The sequence below is a fragment of the Macaca thibetana genome, chromosome 11 (assembly GCF_024542745.1).
Source record: "Macaca thibetana thibetana isolate TM-01 chromosome 11, ASM2454274v1, whole genome shotgun sequence".
Classification (NCBI taxonomy): Eukaryota; Metazoa; Chordata; class Mammalia; order Primates; family Cercopithecidae; genus Macaca; species Macaca thibetana.
The window spans coordinates 118,813,129-118,833,045 of record NC_065588.1 but is presented as its reverse complement, the minus strand read 5'-3'; the positions used below and the strand labels follow the sequence as shown (position 1 = coordinate 118,833,045).

The following is a 19,917-nucleotide window of genomic DNA, read 5'->3' as shown; positions in this document are numbered from 1 at the left end:
ATAACAGATGGCAAATTTGGAATTTAAAGTATTGACAGTCTCAAATGGTAGGTGAAAAATAGAAGTTAACAGGGATGACCTACATTTAGGCTACAGCTAGCCTTTCAATACCTATGCAAAATTCATTAGTGTTAATACAATGTAGTAGTATGATTTTGCAGCTTATAATTTTTTTTTTTTTTTTTTTTTTTTTTTTTTGAGACGGAGTCTTACCCTGTCACCCAGGCTGGAGTGCAATGGCACAATCTCAGCTCACTGCAACCTCTGCCCCCCGGGTTCAAGCAATTCTCCTGCCTCAGCCTCTCGAGTAGCTGGGATTACAGGCGCCCAGCTAATTTTTGTATTTTTAGTAGGGACTGGGTTTCACCATGTTGGTCAGGCTAGTCTCAAACTCCTGACCTTGTGATCCGCCCACCTTGGCCTACCAAAGTGTTGGGATTACAGACGTGAGCCACCGTGCCCAGCACAGCATATAGTATTTCAAAAGGTAATGTAACAGTGGATTATATAATATTGAAGGAAAACTGTTTTTCATGTTTATGTAGTATGATCCCATATTAGTATACCACAATTTTAGGCTGGGTGCAGTGGCTCACACCGGTAATCCCCAGTGTTCTGGGAGGCCAAGGTGGGAGGATTACTTGAGTCTAGGAGTTCCAGACAAGCCTGGGCAACATAGCCAGAACTCATCTCTACGAAAAATTCTTAAGAAATTAGCTAAGTGTGGGCCGGGCGCAGTGGCTCAAGCCTGTAATCCCTGCACTTTGGGAGGCCGAGATGGGCCGATCACGAGGTCAGGAGATCGAGACCATCCTGGCTAACACAGTGAAACCCCATCTCTACTAAAAAAATACAAAAAACTAGCCGGGCGAGGTGGCGGGCGCCTGTAGTCCCAGCTAGTCAGGAGGCTGAGGCAGGAGAATGGCGTAAACCCAGGAGGCGGAGCTTGCAGTGAGCTGAGATCCGGCCACTGCACTCCAGCCTGGGAGAGAGAGCGAGACTCCGTCTCAAAAAAAAAAAAAAAAAAAGAAATTAGCTAAGTGTGGCTGGGCGAAGTGGCTCACACCTGTAATCCCAGGACTTTGGGAGGCTGAGGCTGATGGATCACTTGAGGTCAGGAGTTCGAGACCAGCCTGGCTGTCATAGAGAAACCTTGACTCTACTGAAAATACAAAAATTAGCCAGATGTGGTGGCACACACCTGTAGTCCCAGCTATTCGGGAGGCTGAGTCATGAAAATTGCTTTGAACCCAAGAGACTGAAGCTGCAGTGAGCCAAGATTCGCCGCTGCACTCCAGCCTGGGTGACAGAGTGAGACTCAGTCTCAAAAAAAAAAAATTACCCAAGTGTGGTGGCATGGACCTGTAGTCCCAGCCACTCAGGAGGCTCAAGTGGGAGGATTGCTTGAGGTCAAGGCTGCAGTAACCCATGATTGTGCCACTGCACTCCAGTCTAGGTGACAGAGCAAGACCCTGTCCCAGAAAACAAACAAAATATATATATATATGTATCTATAGATATATATCTATATATAAAAGAAAGAGATACAGGCCTACTGGGATGACAAAGAGCCCACAAACTTTATTGAAAGGAAAATTTACAAAGGATGTCCCGTCTCTACAAATAGGATAAAGGCTGTTGTTTGTAAAAGAGTAAAAGTTACTTTAAATCACCCTTTAAAGTGCCAAGTGGCAGAATTAAGACCAGTGATTGAATTGACTACAAGAAGGTACATTTCAACTCAGCGCTTAGAAAGTTCAAATTTCTATCAGAGATGTGAAAAATGATATGACCTGGCATTCAAAAGAAAACAAAAAAAACAAGTGAAATGGCACTTCTCATTTATAAAAGTGAATTCAGTATTACTGGAGTCAAATAGGGACTGAGATGTTATCAGGGCACTTTAAAGAAAAATTTCTGAATTTGAATGAGGTAGTGTTTCATTTTCCTTCTGACCCCGAGGTTCTGGGATTGAAAGTGGCACTTGCGGCCAGGCGCGGTGGCTCACGCCTGTAATCCCAGCGCTTTGGGAGGCTGAGGCGGGCGGATCACGAGGTCAGGAGATCGAGAACATCCTGGCTAACACAGTGAAACCCCATCTCTACTAAAAATACAAAAAATCAGCTGGGCATCCTGGCAGGCGCCTGTAGTCCCAGCTACTTGGGAGGCTGAGGCAGGAGAATGGTGTGAACCAGGGAGGAGGAGCTTGCAGTGAGCCAAGATCGTGCCACTGCACTCCAGCCTGGGCGACAGAGCAAGACTCCGTCTCAAAAAAAAAAAAAAAAAAAAAAAAGGTGGCACTTGCCTAGAAACTGGGAATTTTCTTTATTTATTAATTTAAACCTTTAACAAATACGAAAATATTTAGTGAATGCCGCTTTGTCCCAGGGATCCTTCTGGGTTCCAGGGAGACAGCAGTGAAAAGAATGGCAAAGTCCTGGCTCTCATCAAATTACATTCTAGTTGGGGAAGGTAGCGTCCTGAAGAAAAATGAAGCAGGGAAAGCAGAGAGTAGCTGTGGAGTAGGTGGTTTGCATAGTGACTGACAGCCTCTCAGAGCTGAACCTTGGATGAATTGAGGAAGTGAGTGGAGGCTGTGGTTTGCATGGGGCACTCCAGGCTGTAGGAAGCATAATAGAAAGCCCAAGGCAGGAGCACTACCTGGCATGTAAGTTCTAAGCTTACTGCAGGTATTACTCGTGAAGGTGCTCTTAGGCTTCAGTTGTACAGATGAGGAAACAGAGATGGAAAGCTAAGTAACTCGCCAGTGGGTTAGTGAGTGGCAAAGCCAGGGCAGGGCTTAAAATCAGGCCCTTGGCCTGGCACAGTGGCTCACATCTGTAATCCCAGCACTTTGGGAGGCCAAGGCAGGCGGATCACCTGAGGTCAGGAGTTCGAGACCAGCCTGGCCAACATGGCAAAACCTCATCTCTTCTAAAAATACATAAATTAGCTGGGTATGGTGACTGAAGCCTATAATCCCAGCTACTCAGGGGACTGAGGCCGGAAAATCGCTTGAACCCGGGAGACGGAGGTTGCAGTGAGCCGAGATCATGCCACTGCACTCCAGCCTGGGCAACAAAGTGAGACTCTCTCAAAAAAAAAAAAAAAAAACCAGGCCCTTAGAGTCTGGAGCACATGGTCTGAATCTGTAGGTTGTCCAATAGGCTGTAATGAGGACTTTAGATTTTACTGTAAGATGAGAAGCGATGGAGGGTTTTAAGTAGAAATGTGACATGATATGAATGGACTTTTTTTTTTTTTTTATTTTGAGACAGAGTCTCGCTCTGTCACCCAGGCTGGAGTGCCGTGGCACAATCTCTGCTCACTGCAACCTCCGCCTCGCGGATTCAAGCGATTCTCCTGCCTCAGCCTCCTGAGTAGCTGGGATTACAGGCTCGCACCATCACACCTGGCTGATTTTTGTATTTTTAATAGAGACGGGGTTTCACCATGTTGGTCAGGCTGGTCTCAAACTCCTGACTTCGTGATCCACCCGCCTCAGCCTCCCATAGTGCTGGGATTACAGGCGTGAGCCACCACGCCCGGCCATGAATTGAGTTTTTAAAAGAGCTGGGTTCTGTGTGGAAAATAGTCTGTAGCTGGTTACCTGTGGAAGCTGAAAACCAGTTAGGAAGTTATTGTATTCAACTCAGGTGAGAGAAATTGGTACTGAGACTGGGGTGAGAATGGTGCTACTGAGAAGTGGTTAGAATGTGGATGTACTGGGGAAGTAGAGCTGATCAAATGTGTTGATGAATTGGATGCAGAATATGAGAGCAAGAGAGTCATCATAGTGACTCAGGTTTTTGTCCTGAGAACCTGGAAGAATGTCGTCGTATTTTCTCTGATGGGGAAGACTAGAGGAGGAACAGTTTTGGAGGGGGCTAGGAATCCAGTGCAGTTTTAAGCAGGTGAGTTTGAGATGCCACTCACACACCCCTTGAGAGCTGTCAAGTTGACACTTCCATATATAAAATCGATGGTTAGGATGGATCAGAACTTGAGCTTAAAGGAGAACATATATTCAGGGCAACTTGAATCTATGCTCCCAGTGAAAAAAATAATAATTAAAAAATAATATCTCAGGCCAGGCACAGTGGCTTCTGCCTGTAATCCCAGCACTTTGGGAGGCCAAGGCGGGTGGATCACGAAGTCAGGAGTTTGAGACCAGCCTGACCAACATGAAGAAACCCCATCTCTACTAAAAATACAAAATTAGCCGGGTCTGATGGTGCATGCCTGTAATCCCAGCTACTTGGGAGGCTGAGGCAGGATAATCGCTTGAACCGAGGAGGTTCAGCCAGAGGTTGCGGTGAGCTGAGATTGCGCCGTGGCACTCCAGCCTGGGCAACAAGAGCGAAATTCTGTCTCAAAAAATAATAATAATAATAACTTGACTTTTAGAGGTAGTAAGCATATATATTATACTTCATACCATGGGTTATGATGAACCACCTGGGTAGTGAAAGTGGAGAGGAGGACTGAGACCTAGGGCACTCTAATACATGGGAGATAGAGGGATGAGAAGAGTCTAGCACAGAAGACTGAGGCTCAGTCAGCAAGGAAAGAAGAGAACGGAGAAGCATGTCCTAGAAGACAAGGGAGGAAGATGTTTTTAGGAGGAAGGAAAAATCGTGTCAATTGTTGCAGATAGGTTAAGAAAGATGAAGAGTGAGAACTAGCTATTGAATTTGGCTGCATGGAGGTCATTGGGAAGCTCCAATGTTAGGAACTCAGCCCAGTGATAGGTATAGAAGCATTACTGGAAATGTTCAAGAGAGAGGGCAGTGTCATTAAAAAAATGGAGGCCAGGCACAGTGGCTCAGCACCTGTAATCCCAGCACTTTGGGAGGCTGAGGCAGAAGGATTGCTAGAGGCCAGGAGTTTAAGACCAGCCTAGGCAACATAGCAAGACCCCATCTCTAAAACAAAAAGAAAATTAGCTGTGTGTAGTGGCGCAACTACTCGGGAGACTGAGGCAGGAGGATCATTTTAGCCCAGGACTTTGAGGTTACAATGAGCCAAGATCATGCCACTGCATTCCAGCCTGGACAACAGAGCAAGACCCTGCCTCAAAAAAAAAAAAAGAAAAATTATAAAGTATATGTGAGGCCAGGTGCAGTGGCTCACGGCTATAATCCTAACACTTGGGGAGGCTGAGTCGAGTGGATCACTTAAGCTCAGGAGTTCGAGAGCAGCCTGGGCAACATGGCAAGACTCTGCCTCTACTAAAAATACAAAAAAATAGCTGGGCAAAAAAATAGCTGACTGTGCTTGTGGTCCCAGCTTCTCGGGAGGCTGAGGTGGGAGGATCGTTTGAGCCTGGCAGGCAGAAGTTGCAGTAAGCCAAGATTGCACCACTGTACTCCAGCCTGGGCGACAGAGACCCTATCTCAAAACAAACAAAAAAGTGTATGTGTGTGTGTTCAGTGTATGTGTAAAGAGAGAGGCAGACAAAAATGTTAAACTACTAACAATTGTTCAGTCTAGGTGAAGGATACATTGGGTGTTCATTGTACCACTTTTCCCACTTGTCTGTATGGAATTTTCAAAAAGAATTGGAGGGACAAGAAAAGAGTGAATGGGAAGAAAGGAAATGGAAACAATAACTAAAGGGTCTGCATGTCTTGCAAAGAGAAGCAATGAAATGGGGCACTGGAGGGAAACGTGAGAGTCAAGGTTTTCATTTTTTGTTTGAATTCTGGAGATAGATAGTCATGATCCAATACAGAGGAAAAACAGTGATCTAGGAGAGAGAGGGAACTGACGATGTAGTTTCTACTTACACATCAAAGTCTGGCTCCTTAATAACTAGGAAGTTACTATTTCTAATAATTCCATCCAAAATAAATTGTTAAAACAGTTAATCATAGTCTTACATTATTTAATGTCTTTTTTCCTGCTTAAATAGCAATATTTTTTGACTTGTTTTCTGCAGGTTGTAGGAAGTGTCCTGTATTTTACTAATTTTTGCCTTGATAAATTGGGGCAACCGCTTCTAAATGAAAACCCTCAGCTTTCCGAAGGATGGGAAATACCCAAGTATCCTACATAGTGAATGAAGATCTTTTATGCATCTTACCACTAAGTTCACCTTTAAAACAATTTCCAAATTTTGCAGACCATGATAACTATTCCTTAATAAAATTCACTAAAGGTACCATCAAGTCTTCAGCCACATTGTTTCTCTAGAAGGGCAAGAAATACAAGTAAAGGCAAAAAGGTTTGTGTGGGGAGTTGTTTTGTTTTACTTACTTTTTTAACGGAAATCATAAACTTTTGGCTTGAAAAGTTAATGTTCTTTACTGCTGGTTTACTCTAAGGTTAATTACAGATTGAGCTAGAATTTTATTCCATACATATATATTAAACGTTTAAATGGATCATCTGCTTCTTGGAATTCATTGGTTCTCACCTAATGTGCCTGGGCGGGTGGAAAAGTGTAATTGTTGCTGTCAATTTGATTGCAGTCTTATAACCATCTGCCTTCTTTCCATGTTACCTAATGGAAATATGATCATCTGTTCACCTCGATTCTTCTGTTGTTAACCACTGAAAAAACTCAAAAGAGGTAACAGATCAGTCAGGAACAGAAGGGTTCTTGGTTAAAAGACTCTGCATAGTACTATTTAAATCACTAAATACAAGAGATTAAAGTGTACTTCTTGTTGCAGATATTAGTGATCTGTGATGAACTTGCTTTCTTATCTCTCTGATACACTTTGCTGTCATATAGAATTTTATTGATTTGCTTTTCTATTTTTATTTACATTATAAAAATCTTTGTCTTTTGACCAAATAGGCCAAAGCCTCACTGTTTCAATTGTGGTTCTGAAGAACACCAAATGAAAGATTGCCCAATGGTAAATTTTTCTCATGTTAAGAAAAGTCTTTGAACAAGAGCTTTCTAATGTTTTCAACACATTTATGGTATTGTGTGACATGAAGGAACTTTCTTTGTTACTTTCCTGTAGTCCTTTAATTTGAAATCTTTTCAAATTTGTGTTTATATTTTAAGACATTAAATTTTTTTAGTAAATAATTTAAAATAGTACTCTCTGTATTTGATATGAATAAACAGAGTTAAATTGTAGAGTTTATCCTAAAAACTTTATTTAATTTATAATACTGAGGTAATAAATAGACTGCTCCTTTCCTTACTTATTTTTCTAAAATATTCACTCTCTTTTACGCTTGTTCGTCATACATTAAAACTAAAATAATCTGTTTACTTGATCTAAAAAAAAGTATTTAATTTCTGAAATATTTCTGAGTTGCATGAAACCATTCTTTTCAAATGTGTCATGATGTAGCCTCGGAATGCTGCTCGAATAAGTGAAAAGAGAAAAGAGTATATGGATGCCTGTGGGGAAGCAAACAATCAGAATTTCCAGCAGCGATACCACGCAGAAGAAGTAGAAGAAAGATTTGGAAGATTCAAGCCAGGAGTTATTAGGTATTAATGGCATTTTACCATAGAAGGTCATTTTTATTTCCCTAGCATTTCGAATGTTCTCTGTCTCTTCGGGCTAATTATCAGGATATAAGTGTACTCTGCCAAAGCCCTAGGTAATATACATTAATTCATTTAGAAACACTTCTTGAAATTTTAATTATATTTGTTAGCCATCATGGTATGTAATATAAGCAAGAAATGTTTTAAAATACCAGAATATTGGCCAGGCGCAGTGGCTCAAGCCTGTAATCCCAGCACTTTGGGAGGCCAAGATGGGCAGATCACGAGGTCAGAAGATCGAGACCATCCTGGCTAACACAGTGAAACCCCATCTCTACTAAAAAATACAAAAAACTCACCGGGCAAGGTGGCGGGCTCCTGTAGTGCCAACTACTTGGGAGGCTGAGGCAGGAGAATGGCGTAAACCCGGGAGGCGGAGCTTGCAGTGAGCTGAGATCCGGCCACTGCACTCCAGCCTGGGCGACAGAGCGAGACTCCGTCTCAAAAAAAAAAACAAAACAGAATATTATGTATGTGTTTTCATGCAAACAAGAATTCATTATTTTTCTTCCTCCTTTATTTTTACTTAGTGAGGAACTTCAAGATGCACTAGGTGTGACAGACAAGAGTCTTCCACCTTTTATCTATCGGATGCGCCAGCTAGGTTACCCACCAGGGTGGCTCAAAGAGGCTGAATTGGAGAATTCGGGGCTTGCACTGTATGATGGAAAAGGTATAGTATCTTAAGTTAGAGAAGTCACCTTAAGTGTTTCCTTTTTTGTTGTTGTTGTTAAAGAATCAACAAAATGTGATAGGAACGGCTGACTTCTTTAATGTGTGCTAACTAAAAAATATCATGATGATGTTTCCTTGGTAAATTTTACAAGGAAGGAACTAAAATTTCAGTGAGTTCATAGATTATCTGATGGTTTTCTGGGCTTGCTCAGGTACTGTCTAGGCCAGAGTATCACTCTCCAGCCAGTCCTCATAAGCTCTTACCTTTCTCAGTAATAATAACAGACATAGATCCTCAATGCCAGGAGACCTGTAAAATGTGAAACACAGAAAACCTCTAATAGTCTAGAACTTCTCTCCTAGATACCTACTCTAGAAAGATACACATATGCAAAATAAACTGTATGTATACAAGAATCTTTTTGTATCATTGAATATGATAGTGAAAAATCTAAGACAACATTAAGGCCCTAAAGAAAAATGGTTAAATAAATTGGTAGTTCTGAGCTGTGGACTCTCTGCAACATATGAAGAGTGGGAATAAATCTGTATGAGCTGACATGGCAAAATCTTTGTGCAATATTGAGTTTTTAAAAAGCAGGTTTCGGCTGGGCACAGTGACTCATGGCCGTAGTCCCAGGATTTTAGAAGGCCGAGGTGGATGGATCACTTGAGGTCAGGAGTTCAAGACCAGCCTAGCCAAGATGGTGAAACCCGGTCTCTAATAAAAATACAAAAATTAGCCAAGCGTGGTGGCAGGCGCCTGTAATCCCAGCTACTTGGGAAGCTGAGGCAGTAGGTAGATCGCCTGAGCTCAGGAGTTTGAGACCAGCCTGGGCAACATGGTGAAACCCTGTCTGTACTAAAAATACACAGCCTACCCTGGTGTGGTTGTGCGTGCGTGTAGAACCAGCTATTCAGGAGGCTGAGGTGGGAGGATCACTTGAGCCTGAGAGGCAGAAGCTATAGTGAGCCAACATAGTGCCACTACACTCCAGTCTGGGTGACAAAGCAAGACCCTTTCTCAAAAAAAAAAAAAAAAAAAAAAAAAAAAAAATTCTTTCCTAATGGTTAAGAAAAATTATAATTAAAATTGAAAGCCATTTCAAAACTAATTCTGTTGCCATGAGTATAAGCACTTTCCAGGTGTACTTTTGGTCTGGGGAGGGATATATATTGACATTTAGCAATATTAACACTTTTTATGGTCTGTAATAGATAGCACTGATGGGGAAACAGAAATTGGAGAAATACAGCAGAATAAAAGTGTCACTTATGATCTCTCAAAATTGGTCAACTATCCTGGTTTTAATATATCTACTCCCAGAGGAATTCCAGATGTAAGTATATTTATTTTTTTTTAAATTATCGTGTGATGTGATATTATTATGTTAAAGATTGGTCAGAATATTAACTTGTTGGCTAGGCATGGTGGCTCACACCTGTAATCCCAACACTTTGCAAGTCCGAGGCAAGATGATTGCTTGAGCTCCAGAGTTCGAGACCAGCCTGGGCAACATAGCAAGACTTTGTCCCTACAAAAAATTTTAAAACTAGCCAAGGGTGGCGGCACATGCCTGTAGTCCTGGCTATTAGAGAGGCTGGGGTGGGAGGATTGCAGAGGTTAGAGTGAGGTGAGATCCCACGAGACCCTGACTCAAAAAATAATTACTTAATTCATATATACATACAAACTTATATAGTAGTTACTATTTAAAGGGATAAATGTGTTACTTGTTTACTTTTTTTTTTTTTTGAGATTGCGTCTCGCTCTATTGCCCAGGCTGGGGGGCAGTGGCGCGATCTCAGCTCACTGCAGCCTCCGTCTCCCGGGTTCACGCCATTCTCCTGCCTCAGCCTCCCGAGTAGCTGGGATTACAGGTGCCCGCCACCACGTCCGGCTAATTTTTTGTATTTTTAGTAGAGATGGGGTTTCACCATGTTAACCAGGATGGTCTCGATCTCTTGACTTCATGATCCACCCACCTCGGCCTCCCAAAGTGCTGGGATTACAGGCGTGAGCTACTGCACCCGGCCACTTGTTTTCATTTTTAATTTCCTATATAGAATCTTGCTAGAATCTTAATTGAAGTCTTATATTCATCAACAGCAGTTTTCTCTGATTTTGTGCCCTCAGAAAGGGAGCCAAAATAGATTGGTTAGAGTCTCTAAATCTAAAACTACTCTAACATTTTAAAAGTTTTTAACAATATGGATTGTTCTGAGACAGTATTATATATTTTACAGAATTAACCTAGGAAATAAGTTTCTATCTATAATAAATCTAAATATACTATAACTCTCCTGTTTATTCTTGCCTTTTTTCCCCTCAAAGTAAAATTTCTCATTTTGTATATGAATGGTTTTTCCACACTTAACTCTTTTCCAGCTTCCATCTTAGGTCTCAAGATTCAACAATGAACTATTGTACTGTTTTATTTTAAAAGTGTATTATTGGCCGGGCGCAGTGGCCCATGCCTGTAATCCCAGCACTTTGGGAGGCCAAGGCGGGTGGATCACTTGAGCTCAGGAGTTTGAGACCAGCCTGGCCAATATGGCAAAATCCCATCTCTACTAAAAATATGAAAATTAGCCGGGCGTGGTGGCAGGCGCCTGTAATCCCAGCTACTCAGGAGGCTGAGGCAGAAGAATCGCTTGAACCCAGGAGGTGGAGGTTGCAGTGAGCTGAGATCACGCCATTGCACTTTAGTCTGGGTGATGAAAGCGAAACTCCATCTCAAAAAAACATAAAAATAAAAAGTGTGTTCTTAGGAACTGGACAGTAGGGAAACAGCCAAAGACTTGAAGTTAAGAGTGTAGTGAGCAGATAGAAAGTTGTCAATCACACAAGACTGTGTAATTCATTACGGGCAGAAGTGCATGATACAAACCATCAGTGCTTCTGGAAGCCAGTGCAGCTTCCAGTCTACTTCACAGTCCCCTGGGAATACTCGTTAGAAATGTACATTCTTGAGTCCCATCTTTAGACTTAACTGATTCAAACCCTGGAACCTCTATGTTTCACAAGAGTTCCATGGGATTCTTACTGAGAACCACTGTTGAATGTGCGATTGGAGAGGAGAGAGAAGTAAGCGGTATGGAATCTTTAAAGATGAGTGCTGTATTTGGAAAGAGAAAGAGCAGAAGATGGAAAACTCATGAGTAAGTGTGTTAGGAGAAGTGGGCTATGAACGGCCCTGTTAGCAGTGCCAGTGCTTGATGGGAGAGAGACTGGAGCCTGGGAGGCCCCATAGCAGTCACTCCTGCCTACATCTTCTGCTTGCGGTATGTAGAACCTTTTTTGGCCAAGTGATTGTGTCAGGTAGTCTTTTAGTATTCATAGTCTTGATTATGTTGCAGGCAGGTTTAGTTTTCCTTCAACACATCATTATTTTCCTTAATTCCCAATAAAGGAAAAGTAACATAAGAAGGAAAAACGTAATTTGAGATCTCTGCTGTACTTCCTTTGAGCAAAATCTCAAAACATGACATTTTCCAAATACATGATTTTTTTTTTTTCTTCTCTTTTCATTATTAGGAATGGAGGATCTTTGGTTCCATACCAATGCAGGCATGTCAGCAGAAGGATGTGTTTGCCAATTACCTTACTTCTAACTTCCAAACGGTAAATAGATTTTAAGGGTGTACTCTATAAAATGTTGTGTCTGTGAGATTTTGTAAATTATTAGCATATTACAGCCTTTTCTTGCTTTGTTATCTTGACAAACCAAAAGGAAAACAGTGGCGAAATTCACCAGTTACCTAGACTTATCTCCAGATCGCTTTTCTACATCATTTTAAGTGAAGGGATGGAGTTTAATTCATTGTCTACCCCACCTAACTTGTGTTTGGTTTGGTTGCTCCTTTAGCCAGGTGTGAAGTCTGGCAGCAAGAGGTCTTCATCTCACTCTAGCCCAGGGAGTCCAAAGAAGCAGAAGAAGGAAAGCAACTCAGCAGGATCCCCGGCCGACATGGAGCTCGATTCGGGTAGGTTTCATCTTACGGCTCTGATTTCTCTTTTTTTCTCTTTTCTTTTTTTTTTTTGTTTTTTTGTTTTTTTGAGACAGAGTCTCGCTCCTTCACGAAGGCTGGAGTGCAGTGGCGCGATCTTGGCTCACTGCAACCTCCGCCTCCCGTGTTCATGCCATTCTCCTGCCTCAGCCTCCCTAGTAGCTGGGACTACAGGTGCCCGCCACCACGCCAGGCTAATTTTTAGTAGAGACGGGGTTTCACATGTTAGCTAGGATGGTCTTGATCTCTTGATCTCCTGACCTCGTGATCCACCCGCCTTGGCCTCCCAAAGTGCTGGGATTACAGGTGTGAGCCACCGCGCCCGGCCTGTAGCTTTGATTTCATCAAGAAGCTATGACACATTTGTATGCTCCTGAATTCCGTAAGAAAGGGGAAGCTCCTTTGTGAGCACTGTCTAAAGAGTAAATCTTTATTTTATTCTTGGAGATCAGAGCATCACTGCTGTCCATGATAAAAGCTGAATTGGAAGCCAGAGCTTGGTGTGAGAGCTAGATGGGCCAGCTGGCTGCATTCCTGAATTAGGGGAGTTCCTTTTTTTTTTTTTTTTTTTTTTTTTTTCCCTTTTTGTATAGAATGGGGTCTCACTGTATTGTCCAGGCAGGTCTCAAACTCCCATGCTCAAGCAGTGGTCCTGCCTTTGCTTCCCTATGTGCTGGGATTATAGGTGTGAGCCACAGTGCCTGGGCCCATTCCTGGATTAGCAGACCCACCCAGTCTCAACAGTGCTGCATCCAGACTGGCCCCTTTGATCCGGCCAGTGTTCTGAGACAGGCAGTGGAAAGTGTGTACCCTTCTGGCAGCTTGCTCCCAAGAGGAAGAAAAGCAAAGCTGGGCCAAGCTTTCCCAGTTACTCTTTCCAATAGTATTAATCCAGTAGATCACTCCTCCACCCAAGAAAGACAGGCCATCAGGAAAATGTGCCTTCCCAGAACATAAAGCAGGACAAAGGGCTTGCTCTCTGAGACCTCCCTAGCTTTTTTTTTTTTTTTTTTTTTTTTGAGGCAGTCTTGCCTGGTTACCCTGGCTGGAGTTCAGTGGCACAATCTCGGCCAACTGCAAGCTATGCCTCCCGGGTTCAAGTGATTCTCCTGTCTCAGCCTCCCAAGTAGCTAGACATACAGACATGCACCACCACACCCGGCTAATTTTTATATTTTTAGTAGAAATAGGGTTTTGCTGGCTGGGCGCAGTGGCTCACTGAGGTTGCAGTGAGCCAAGATCGCACCACTGCACTCCAGCCTGGGGAAGAGAGCAAGACTCCATTTCAAAAAAAAAGATGTGATGTGAACATGTAAGTTGTCCCAAATTTGATTGTGAAGCCCTGTCTTCCTTCCTTTAAAAAAAAAAAAAGATCATGAATTAAATTCCCTTAAAGTTCAAAGAGATTAAATCCTCACATCAAATTCTTTTGCACAAAGTAACTTCAAAGTTCAGAATCAAAGCGCTCAAATTATTTCCCCTAAGTTTTTTTTGTTTGTTTGTTTGTTTCGGTTTTTTTTTTTTCGAGACAGAGTTTTGCTGTCGCCCAGGCTGGAGTACAGTGGCGCGATCTTGGCTCACTGCAACCTCTGCCTCCTGGGTTCAAGCGATTCTCCTGCCTCAGCCTCCCAAGTACCTGGGATTACAGGTGCCCACCACCACGCCTGGCTAATTTTATATTTTTAGTAGAGATGGGGTTTCTCCATGTTGGCCAGGCTGGTCTCGAACTCCTGACCTCAGGTGAACCGCCTGCCTCCACCTCCCAAAGTGCTGGGATTATAGGTGTGAGCCACAGCACTGGCCCATGGTTGTCATTTTTTGAAGTTTGGGGATTTGTGGTGGTGGCACCCCTGTCACCAGGGCCATACACTTCTGTGTAGGCATTTTCAGCTTTGTGCTAGGGACTCTTTCCTCTTTTTTTTGGGTGGGGGACAGGGTCTGGCTTGGTTGCCCAGGCTGGAGTACAGTGGTACAATCATGGCTCACTGCAGCCTCAGACTCCTGGGATCAAGCTGTCCTCCCACCTCAGCCTCCCGTGTAGCTGGAACCATAGGCCTGCGCCACCAAGCCCAGCTAATTTTTGTATGTTTTGTAGAGACAGAGGTCTTACTTTGTTGCCCAGGCTGGTCTTGAACTCCTGAGTTTAAGCAATCTGCCTGCCTCAGCCTCCCAATGTTACTGGCATGAGCCACCATGCTGGGCCGTGAGTTGACTTCTAAGTGAGAGTATGTTATTCTCCTCACAAATCTTATTGTCTATAGAATAAAGTTCAGACCCCCTACTAGACTCTGAGGACAGAAAGCTTAATAAGACAGTATTGCTGCCCTAGTTACCACTCTGTGTCACCTCGGGATTGCAGATGTGTAAACATCATTCTCATATAAATGTAGTGGCCCACAGTGATACCTACAGAACAATAGTTTAACCTATTGCTGCCACAGAGCAGGTTCCAGACTGTAATGGTGACACAGAGGAAAAACAGCATCTGTGCTGAATGAAGTCATAGGGTAACTCTGAACTGCTTGTTGAGGGAAGAATGCAGAGATTTACCAAGGAAATGAGGAGGAGGGCATTTGAGACAGTGGGAAGTGCAGATGCAGGACAGTGAAACTTCACAGCACATCAGGCCAGCAGCAGGGTGACAGCTGGAGTTTGAGCCAGGCAGTAGGAGATAACATGATGGAAGCAGGGAAACTGTATCCTAGAGGGCCATGGAGGAAGATTGGACTTCGGCCGGGCGCGGTGGCTCAAGCCTGTAATCCCAGCACTTTGGGAGGCCGAGACGGGCAGATCACTAGGTCAGGAAATCGAGACCATCCTGGCTAACAGGGTGAAACCCCGTCTCTACTAAAAAATACAAAAAGCTAGCCGGGTGACGTGGCGGGCGCCTGTAGTCCCAGCTACTCGGGAGGCTGAGGCAGGAGAATGGCGTAAACCCGGGAGGCGGAGCTTGCAGTGAGCTGAGATCCGGCCACTGCACTCCAACCCGGGGACAGAGCGAGACTCCGTCTCAAAAAAAAAAAAAAAAAAAAAAAAAAAAAAGGAAGATTGGACTTCATCCTGTGGGGTCTGGGCAGGCACTAAAGGGTTTCCAGTGGAGATGGGAAGGGTTATAGGGCCAGACTTGTGATGAGTCTGGCAGCGGTTTGGAGGACAGACACAAGGAAGATGAATCCAGAGGTCGGGGTGATTCTGATGTTCTTGGCAAATGGTAATGGGCCTGAAGCAAGATAGCGGCTATGACAGCCAGCAGGAGAGCATGCACCCCAAAGAGCCAAAGACCTGGGGGATGGATGGAAGGAAAGAGAGTACTCTCAAATGACAAGCAGATCCACTGGTGGTGCCATTAGTGAGAATAGCAGATGGGAGAATAGTCCTCATTTTAGGAAGAGATCATTTGTTTTGAACAGGTTGTGTGTGTAGAACGTATAGGTGATGATAGTCAGTGGGCAGTTAGATAGGTGAACCTGCAGTTCAGGTGAGCAATCTAGATTAGAGATAAGAATTGGGGGCCAGGCACAGTGGCTCTCACCTGTAATCTCAGCACTTTGGGAGGCCGACGTGGGCGGATCACTTGAGGTGAGGAGTTCGAAATCAGCCTGGCCCACATGGTGAAACCTCATCTCTACTAAAAATACAAAAAATTAGCCGAACATGTTGGCGTACGGTGTAATCCCAGCTACTTGAAAGGATGAGGCAGGAGAACTGCTTGAACCCAGGAGGCAGAGGTTGCAGCCAGCTGACATCACGCCACTGCACTCCAGCCTGGGCAACAGAGCAAGACTCCGCCTCAAAAAAAAAAGAAGAATTGGGGAATTAGGCTGGGCGCAGTGGCTCACGCCTATAATCCCAGCACTTTGGGAGGCCAAGGCAGGTGGATCACCTGAGGTCAGGAGTTCGAGACCAGCCTGGCCAACATGTTGAAACCTCATCTCTACTAAAAATACAAAAATTTGCCAGGCGTAGTGGCACACAACTGTAATCCCAGCTACTCCGGAGGCTGAGGCAGGAGAATCACTTGACTGGGAGGCGGGGGGTGCACTGAGCTGAGATTGTGCCACTGCACTCCAGCCTGGGAGACAGAGCAAGACTCTGTCTCAAAAAAAAAAAAAAAGAAAAAGCTAGGAAATAACCCAAGGTGTACACTTGGCTTGCCCCTCACTTCCTCCCCATTAGCTTTCCACCCACTCAGTAGCCAGCCTGCACCTCCGGTCAAATTTCCTACTGCATTCTGCCATGAATTTTTGGGTAGAGTGCACTACCTTGAAATTCTGAAGTCTCCATGCAATTGCTCATATTTCCTCAATCTAAAATGATGCACACAGCTCAGAAATGGATCTCCCAAGGGATATCCTCTAGCACCAGAAGAACCTGACAGGTCTCCCTGCAGATCTTTTCAGGTGGACTGAGGACACCAGGTAATGGTCATGGCACCTGAGAATCCAGAATGTCCCGCCTCTTAAGCCAGTTATTTTTGGCCATTGAATACCTGGATACACCTGAGTGCAAATAACAAATTTTAGTAAAACCAAATGCTATTACAAGTTCTAAAGTATCTCTTAACTTTCTTACTTCAGATGTGGAGGTACCACATGGTTCTCTGAGCAGCGAAACTTTTCAGTTTCAACCACCATTACCTCCTGACACTCCTCCACTCCCCCGGGGAACTCCTCCGCCCATCTTCACCCCTCCACTCCCCAAGGGCACCCCGCCGCTGACTCCCAGTGACTCACCCCAGACCAGAACACCATCTGGAGCTGTGGATGAGGACGCACTGACTCTAGAAGAACTTGAAGAACAGCAGAGGCGGATCTGGGCAGCTCTCGAGCAGGCCGAGAGTGTAAACAGCGACTCTGACATTCCTGTGGACACACCTTTAACTGGGAATTCCGTTGCCTCATCACCTTGTCCAAATGAGCTGGACCTCCCTGTCCCAGAGGGAAAAACATCTGAAAAGCAGACGCTGGATGAGCCTGAGGTACCAGAAATTTTTACAAAGAAGTCAGAAGCTGGACATGCCTCCAGTCCAGATGCTGAAGTGACATCACTTTGTCAGAAGGAAAAGGCAGAGTTGGCTCCAGTAAACCCTGAAGGTGCCCCCCTTGATAATGGCAGTGTCGTACCAGACTGTGACGTCAGCAATGGGGACAGCCGGAAGCTCTTTCCTGCAGACACCAGTCCTTCAACGGCCACTAAGATTCATAGCCCTATACCTGACATGAGCAAATTTGCAACTGGAATCACGCCATTTGAATTTGAGAATATGGCAGAATCTACTGGAATGTACCTCAGGATAAGAAGCTTGTTAAAGAACTCACCCCGAAACCAGCAGAAAAACAAAAAGGCCTCTGAATAACGGCTTGACTTAGCACTGAGAGCTATTTAATAACTTTGTTCCGTTAATTAGTACTAATTAAGTGGAGAGATAGAATGGTTTTCCTGTTTGTACCTCCCATTTTTAAAAATCTATCCAAGGTTCGTGTTCCAAAGTCAAGCCTATTTTAAAGAAAGACTGAGCTCACTAGTTCACTATATTTTATTCTCACTGACAAAACTTGGGGGGAGATGTGAATATGACCTGGTTTAGAGAGAGTTTGTTAAGGTTTATACTATTTTTGGATTGTGACTGTCCGTCGAGAGTGATGGTTTTTATCTGTCTTTTGTACATTGTTTTCCCTTTCTACATTTTGCTAATTATCCTGTATATAAGTTTAATATATCACTTTTTAAAAGAAAAAATTCTACCATTTTAAATTCATGTTTCAACTCCTACAACCAAATGAGAAAAATCAGGGATGAGCAGCTTTATCCCATTTGGGGTATTTTTATAAGTGATTTACATGCGTCAGTTTTAGTAGTACTTTTACTTTTTTGTAACTTCATTCTTCATATATGGTTGCTGTACAGGTATGTTCATCTTTGTGTACAGAGGTTTAATAAATTAGTTTTCATATACATAATCTAAGACTTTGAATACAAAAAAGTGATTCACAGGTAAAACAGTGTATATAACTTTTGTTTTGTTTTGTTTTTTGATTTTTTGAGATGGAGTTTCACTCTTGTTGCCCAGGCTGGAGTGCAATGGAATGATCTCGGCTCACCACAACCTCTGCCTCCCGGGTTTAAGCAATTCTCCTGCCTCAGTCTACCGAGTAGCTGGGATTACAGGCATGTGCCACCATACCCAACTAACTTTGTATTTTTAGTAGAGACGGGGTTTCTCCACATCGTGTCAGGCTAGTCTTGAACTCCTGACCTCAGGTGATCTGCCCGCCTCAGCCTCCCAAAGTGCTGGGATTACAGGCGTAAGCCACCTCACCTGGCCAGTGTATATAACTTTTAAGTGTAAAAGTAAATTGTTGGCCAGGCATGGTGGCTCATGCCTGTAATCCTAGCACTTTGGGAGGCCAAGGTGGAAGGATCACCTGAGGTCTGGAGTTCAAGACCAGCCTCGCCAACATGGCAAAACCCCATCTCTACTAAAAATACAAAAATTAGCCAGGTGTGGTGGTACATACCTGTAATCCCAGCTACTTGGGAGGCTGAGGCAGGAGAATCGCTTGAACCTGGGAGGCAGAGGTTGCGGTGAGCCGAGATCATGCCACTGCACTCCAGCCTGGGCAACAAGAACAAAACTCCATCTCAAAAAGAAAAAAAAAAAAATTGTAAAAATTAGGGGTAGCAAAACAAAAATAATGATAGGAGTTGCAAGTTTGGGTGCTTTCAGTGGATTTCAGCCGTAATTTTGGAACAGCAGAATTTTTGAAAAGTAATTATTTTGAAAAATGAATGGCATGCAGCTAGCCTTTGTATAATTTTCTAGATTTGAACCCTAATAGTTAAAAATTAAAAATTAGACATAAATATTGCTTTTAATTGTCAGATATATATATATAAGATAGAGCTGAAACTGTGGTTTAGGTCTTTCTGTGGAATGCCATTACGTCTTTATGTTAGTCAAGTCCATGAAAATAAATGTTTAGATTGTCTTGAATTGTTAGTCTCAGGCAGTGTTATCCTGCTCTCAGGCCAACAGGGGGAGCAAAATTGAAACATTCCAGATATAGTTTTCATTTTTGAGAACTTGAGTAATCAGATTTACTGTTCTGTAAAGAATAAAGGAAAGGAAAATTATAAAGAGAGAAATTTCTTTTTAAAGCCCTCACAGAATGTGCTAGAAATAGAATAAAATTTAAAATACTTTTGGTTTCTTTTCCTCTGAGCTTAAGTTCAAAATAAAAGCAATCCTTTACAGTTGTTTACATAGTGTTTTTAACCTGATTTCGCTCAGCATTTCTGTCAGGCAAATCATTATCACCACTTGGAAGTAAGGAAAGGGAGGCAGAGAGAGGTTAGAGGAACTTGTCGACATTCCAGAAGTGGTTCTTGAGAGGCGAGTGTTCAACTAAATATTTGACTATTCCCTACATCACAGCAGTAGTTGTTTAAATGTCCCTTTAAGAAGTATTGCATTAGTAGAGTCACCTGTGAATACCAGAGGTATCTTAATAGTTACCTCTTTGCCATCTACCAGACATCATGTTAAGGTATATTTGTGCATTATCCCATTTTCACAATCACCACATTGGATAGGCATTGTTAACCTCATTGTTTAGAGGAAATACGCACAGCTAAATACACACATAACTAAAACACACAGCTGATACACAACCTAGTAAATCTAAATCCAGATCTCTCTGACCCCCATATCT

General features: G+C 43.3%; 1 protein-coding gene across 2 annotated transcripts in view; it reads left to right on the top strand.

Annotated features, from left to right (window-relative positions):
• ZCCHC8 (zinc finger CCHC-type containing 8) overlaps positions 1 to 18,160 on the top strand; it is a 32,593-nt gene extending 14,433 nt beyond the window's left edge. The window contains exons 6-14 of one of the 2 annotated variants that reach the window (XM_050747972.1): positions 5,942 to 6,045; positions 6,161 to 6,226; positions 6,806 to 6,866; positions 7,317 to 7,459; positions 8,050 to 8,192; positions 9,413 to 9,534; positions 11,733 to 11,819; positions 12,064 to 12,181; positions 16,783 to 18,160. In XM_050747972.1, coding sequence (XP_050603929.1) covers positions 5,942 to 6,045; positions 6,161 to 6,226; positions 6,806 to 6,866; positions 7,317 to 7,459; positions 8,050 to 8,192; positions 9,413 to 9,534; positions 11,733 to 11,819; positions 12,064 to 12,181; positions 16,783 to 17,561 — 1,623 coding nt within the window. In that variant the 3' untranslated portion in view covers positions 17,562 to 18,160. The remainder of the gene's footprint in view (positions 1 to 5,941; positions 6,046 to 6,160; positions 6,227 to 6,805; positions 6,867 to 7,316; positions 7,460 to 8,049; positions 8,193 to 9,412; positions 9,535 to 11,732; positions 11,820 to 12,063; positions 12,182 to 16,782) is intronic. The other variant, XM_050747973.1, reaches the window with a different exon arrangement.
• The last annotated feature ends 1,757 nt before the right edge of the window (positions 18,161 to 19,917 follow it).